The 5,575-nt window shown below is 42.9% G+C and overlaps 1 protein-coding gene across 1 annotated transcript in view; it reads left to right on the forward strand.

Annotated features, from left to right (window-relative positions):
* Rbbp6 (retinoblastoma binding protein 6) overlaps window positions 1–5,575 on the forward strand; it is a gene marked incomplete at its 5' end in the record, with an annotated part of 31,117 nt that continues 25,542 nt past the window's right edge. The window contains 2 exon segments of the mRNA XM_005405106.2: window positions 1–427; window positions 5,360–5,459. Of these exon segments, the coding sequence (XP_005405163.1) occupies window positions 262–427; window positions 5,360–5,459 (266 nt within the window).

Below are 5,575 nucleotides of genomic sequence, written 5' to 3' on the forward strand. Positions count from 1 at the left end.
GCCGCGCCCGTTGGCGGATCGCGACCTCCCTGCCCGCAGCGGGCTCCTCCTCCCGCATGGAGCGCCGCTGAGCCCGGGGTGGTGCTGCATTGTTGTCCCGCGAGCCCCTGCCCGCGCCGGGGTGCCCGATCGGCGGCCGCGGGGCCCCGCGCTGTCTTCGCGTGTTCTGTGTGTGTACATATCTTGCTCTTACATTGATAAATATACGTATATTGAGCGTGTCCACGTCTCCTCGCTGAACCTTAGGCACCCTTTGGCACAATGTCCTGTGTGCATTATAAATTTTCCTCTAAACGCAACTATGACACGGTCACCTTTGACGGGCTGCACATCTCCCTCTGCGACTTAAAGAAGCAGATCATGGGGAGAGAGAAGCTGAAAGCCGCCGACAGCGACCTGCAGATCACCAACGCGCAGACGAAGGAAGGTGAGAGTCGGGCGCCCCCGAGGTCGGGCGGGTGGGGGAGCTGAGGAAGGGGCCCGCCGCGAGGCCGCGCGCCGCTGTTACCATCTTAATGCTCGCGGTCCAGCTTCCGTCATCGCCAGGGGTTACAGCAGCCGACCTTGGCGTTCACTTGGTTTACTTGATTTCTGCGTCTTCGGGTCACCCGTCCGTAGGCTAATCCGAAACGCGCAGTCCGATTAATCTCGGGTTTTGTTTTTTTTTTAAAAAGCGAGGGGAAGGCGAGGGTAGGAAGGTTGTTAGCCACGTCCTCTGGGCGCTTCCCCGGTGGTGTTTTGTAACTTTCGCTTTTTGTCGGGAAATCAGAGCCCAAACAGGTTTCTCTCCTGCAAAAGCAGCAAGTCAGTTTCTCATTTTGTAACCTGTCTGGAGTTGAATAGCAAGTTGTCTTCTCTCCCACCCCCTTATTTATTTCGAGTGTTGGGGAGGAGCAGTCGTCACCTTTATATTTCTGAGACTAGAACCAACGTCAGAATTGCTTCCGGAGCCTAAAGTGCTCTCATGTAATTGCTTTTGTCTTGTCTGTGAATTCCGGACCTAGTAACACAGTCGTAGTTGAACTTTTAGTTCATCGTGTTACTCTTAAAATTTAGCAGCACAATTGCAATGCGAAAGTACTGGTGCTTTTGCTTAAGGTAGGTTTTTATGAGACTGAGAAATGGTGGGCCTCTCCAGTGAGTACAGATCGGCCGCTGGTTAGAATCCCGGAGTTCTTTCTGCGTTTTGAACGTGTACTGTTAGGAATTGAAGAGTAGATACTGTAAGTGCCGCCAGGAAGCTTTTTGACTGAGCCCGTTTCGGTTTCTTTTTCTGGGTAAAGTAATGCTGATGTGTAGTTTTCAGATCAGTCTTCTGAGATACACTGAAGGGATTTGAAGAAGTAGACTGAAGCGCTCATTAGGGTGGATTTTGGTGCCTGTGGCGTTGAATGGGATTTTTGTGAGTTTTTGTGTTTTACCTGAGATGAGAAATCTCCTGCCTCTAGCCTGTAGTTTGGTAGGTAACTTTTCATGTAGAAGACTAGTTTCTTCATTTGTAATGTAGACATGAAGTATGACTGTTGAAGGCTAAGGAAGAGCAATACTGTCAGATCATGGACTCAGAAATAGCCATAAAGGCAAAACTTTACTCATAATGTGCTAAGGAATATTGTCTGCCTCCTCTTAAAAAAAAAAAAAAAAAATGTCAGTTGTAATTATCTGTATTCTGTTTAGGGAGAGGGGAAATTGTTAGTCATGAACGACTGAGAAATGGCTTTTTAAATCCACCAAAAGTATCCCTGAGTATTATAATCAAAGCTCACAAAACAGATGGGTTTTTAAAATTTTTAGGCCTCTTGCTATACTGAGTGTGAGTGAGAGGAAAGACAGTGGAGGTAGCACTGTAGGATATTAGGGAATTTTTTCTTTTTGGGCGGGGGAATTTAAATTGTGGTATACTATGCAGGTTTCATAGTTCCGTGAGCGTTGCACGGTGGAATCATTTGAGGCTCGACCTTACCATCTTGTCCATCTAGCAAGTAAGCACAGCTTTTAAACTAGAGTAGGCTGTGGTTAGAGGAACCTTGTCTACAAAACGGAAGCGTTGGTGACATTTTATTATTTTTCCTTCCAGTCCAGGAAATATGAATGTATGATATGTGATCAGGACCCTGCGATCCGGGCAACTCCTTTGCTCAGCAACATAATTCCTTTTATGTATTGTGTGAGCTGCCCTTTACTGGAGAAAGGCTAATGTTAGGTTGGCTAAGACTTGTGAGACAAAATGTGTGTCATATGCAGTCCTCAAACTAGAGGAGAAAAGGGTTATTGACAGTAGTAGCTACTTAATGAATTTAATGGAAAATAATATCAAATGTTACCAGGCAGCTGGATTAAGAATGCCACTTGGTTTTAGCACTAACCCGTGAATTAAAGGTTGCAAAATAAATGTTTTGCTTCTTAAAGAGAAAATGTTGAACTGGATCATTTTAGTGTGAACAAATGTTTAAATTGCCTAATCTACCATGTTTCTACAAAACATTTCTTAAAATCCTTAAAACAACAGACTAACATGCTTGAATTGTGTAGACATGAGAATACTGTTTGTTTATTTGTAGACTGTATTTCACACTGGATCCCAAGTGATTTTATTATATGTGAAAAACTTCTATGTATCTGTGCCAACTCCAAAAAAAAACAAATTTTGGAAACTGAACATGAAGTATTTTTAAACTAGCCATTTACTGCGGAGCGTGGTGGTGCTTACCTGTAATCCCAGCACTCAAGAGGGTCGATGCAAGTTCAAGGCCAGCCTGGGCTACGCAGCAAGATCCTGTCTCAAAAAAAAGACCTTTACTATCTTTTTGGCTCTCCATTTCTCAAATTCATCTTATTTTTTTCTTTTTTGGCTGTTGGTTTATTTTGGGGGCGGGGGGGTGTTTGTTTGAGTCAGGATCTACCTTTGTTGTACGGGCTGGCCTTGAACCGCGTAGACCAGGCTGGCCACGAATTGATCCCCTGGCCTCTGCCTACTGAGTGCTGGGTCTTAGGTGTGCCCCACCACACCCAGCTCATCCTGTTTTCTTTCCATACCATACCTTTCATATTTCTGTATCAAAACTTACTCTGGCATGTCTTTGTCCCTTTTTTTGGTACCTGGAGTCAGACTGACGACCTTGTGCTTGCCAGGCAGGCACTATGCCACTAAGCTATATCCCCGGCCTACTAGCATGTCTTTTGAAGTGAAATGATGGACTGCTTGTGTTAAGAAATTATTTTAAGCATAGGTACTTCTAGGGATAGAAAGCCATTGTAATCCAGGCACTTAAGTGGTGAATTAGAATGCCTGCTTGAGGCACCTGGCTCACCTGACTTTCAGTACTGTTAGCATGCTGCTGTGCTGTGCTTAGCACACTAAGCTGATAAGAGTTTCTGAAACATCCCCTCAAATTTTTGATACTGTTTTGGTTCTAGAATTAACTTTTTAAATTTATTAAAAATCCTCCAACCTCTGCTGTAGACTTCTCTGACTCAGAGCTTGCTTGGAATTGGGATTTGTCATGAGCTAGCCAAGATAACGATGATAGCCTTACATTGGCATGTGTAAGTCTAGGAAATGGCATCATCCTAATTGGGAACCTGTGAAACACAGCCAGTTACTTGAAATACGCTGAAAGAACTTTTGCCTGAACAGTTCAATTGTAGCAGGGAATAGTGATAACGTGACTAAAAATAATAGTGATCTATGTACATGCAAAGCCAAAAATGCCTGCGCATGTTATAAACGAGATAATTAGAGGGATCGAGAGAGTCAGCCCCATCGTGCTAAGTAATGTAGGTAAAGCGAGTGAACATTACAGGGCAACCTTCATGTCCAGTTGTGGGACTAAGGGGTTGGGTCTCTTAAGTGACTTTTGGAGGTCTAAGTAGTAAGGTTTGTTTCATTTTGTTTTTACATTCTTTCCTTAGCAAATCTGTGTATGATAGTTAAGGTCCAGTCTCTTTAATTTAATTCTTATAGACGTATTGTAATCTCTGGACAGCTGAGGGAGTCAAAAAATAGCACCCATTCCTCCTCGCTGTTGATTCTAAAGAGTGACACCATTGCTCAGCCATTTACTGAAGCTGGGAACGCAGCCGTTCATACCTTATCCCTTATCTTCATCTTCCCAGCATTCAGAGCATGAGCAAATTGTGTTCAGTTCTGTCCTTACAGCGTTCTCACAGTCCCTGTTTGCCACATCTAACACAAGCAGTCATTATTTCTGCGTGGACTAAGTAGCAGCCTTATAGTCACCCCACTTCAGTTTTTATTCCCCTTATCGTTCCCATGTAAATGCCATGGTAATCTTTTTCCAACATAAGTTTTTGTCATGATTTCCTGTTGTACTTAGAAACTAAGTATGTCAGTATATGATCCGTATTTATTTTTCTTTTTGTTTTGGAGATGGGTCTGCCTCTGTGGTTCAAGCTGACCTCAAACTCTTGGCGATCCTCCTGCCTCAACCTGCTAAGTGCTGAGATTCCAGGCAGTCGTCCTGCCTCAGCACTCAGGTGGCTGGTGGCATGCCCCACCATGCCCGGCTGATCTGTACTTTCCTGCCTGTATTTTATATTACTTTTTTAGTTCTATAGTTCTGTCTTTCTTGCACATGGTTTTCCCTTTAAAATATTCATCTTTTTTATATAGCTGGCTGGCTTGTCTGTCTTTTAAGTCACAAGTATCGTTTAGGAAGAGGAAACAACTGTCTTTCTCTTTGGATCAGCGTTCTGTCCAAAGTTGGATCTGCCATTCATTATTAGAAAGCGCTTTTCTCTATTCGCAATATATCCTAATGGAACGCTTAGTCTGTCGTCTCCAGTAACGAGCGCCATGAAGGCAGGGATCATAATATTTAGCTCATGTTTAGGGGCCACAGGAGGAAGACTGTCTTCATTTTAAAGAACAGCTCTCTTCATAAATTTCATTTTTTGTTGTTTTTTTGTATTGTGGGATTTTTTTGGTTTTGTTTTGCTAAAACAAGGTCTCAGTATGTATACTGGCCTTGAACTAACTGGGTAACCCAGGCTGGCCTTCACCTTACAGTAGTCCTCCTGCCTCAGCCTCCTGAGTGCTGGAATCACAGGCGTGTGCCACCCCACCTAGCTCTGTAGTTTACTGAGATTTGAAATTCTGCAATATAGGGTGATAGAGCCAAAAATCCGGTCATACTGTTCGGTGTAATTGAAGGGAAGCGCCATTACGGTTCTGCATATTTGCTCTCATGACTAGCAGTGTAGATGCAAGGAACAAATAGTATTGAGCTCTTCTGTCTCATTTCCCTTAAAATTTATATTTGGTGAGCCGATTCCTATTTCTTGGGTATTTACCCAAGTCCCCAAATAGGATTTTGACTCTTTGTCTCTTTGTTTCCAGAGTATACTGATGATAATGCTCTAATTCCTAAGAATTCATCTGTAATTGTTAGAAGAGTTCCTATAGGAGGTGTTAAATCCACAAGCAAGACATATGTTATGTAAGTATTTATAAGCTCTCATGTACTTTCAAAATAGACCTTTTTAAATTTTTAAAAATTTTATTAATATATTTTTATCTTTCCAATCCTCAAAACTCCATGAAGATGGAATGAAA

The sequence above is a fragment of the Chinchilla lanigera genome, unplaced genomic scaffold (genome assembly GCF_000276665.1).
Source record: "Chinchilla lanigera isolate Chin_1 unplaced genomic scaffold, ChiLan1.0 scaffold00092, whole genome shotgun sequence".
NCBI classification, from domain to species: Eukaryota; Metazoa; Chordata; class Mammalia; order Rodentia; family Chinchillidae; genus Chinchilla; species Chinchilla lanigera.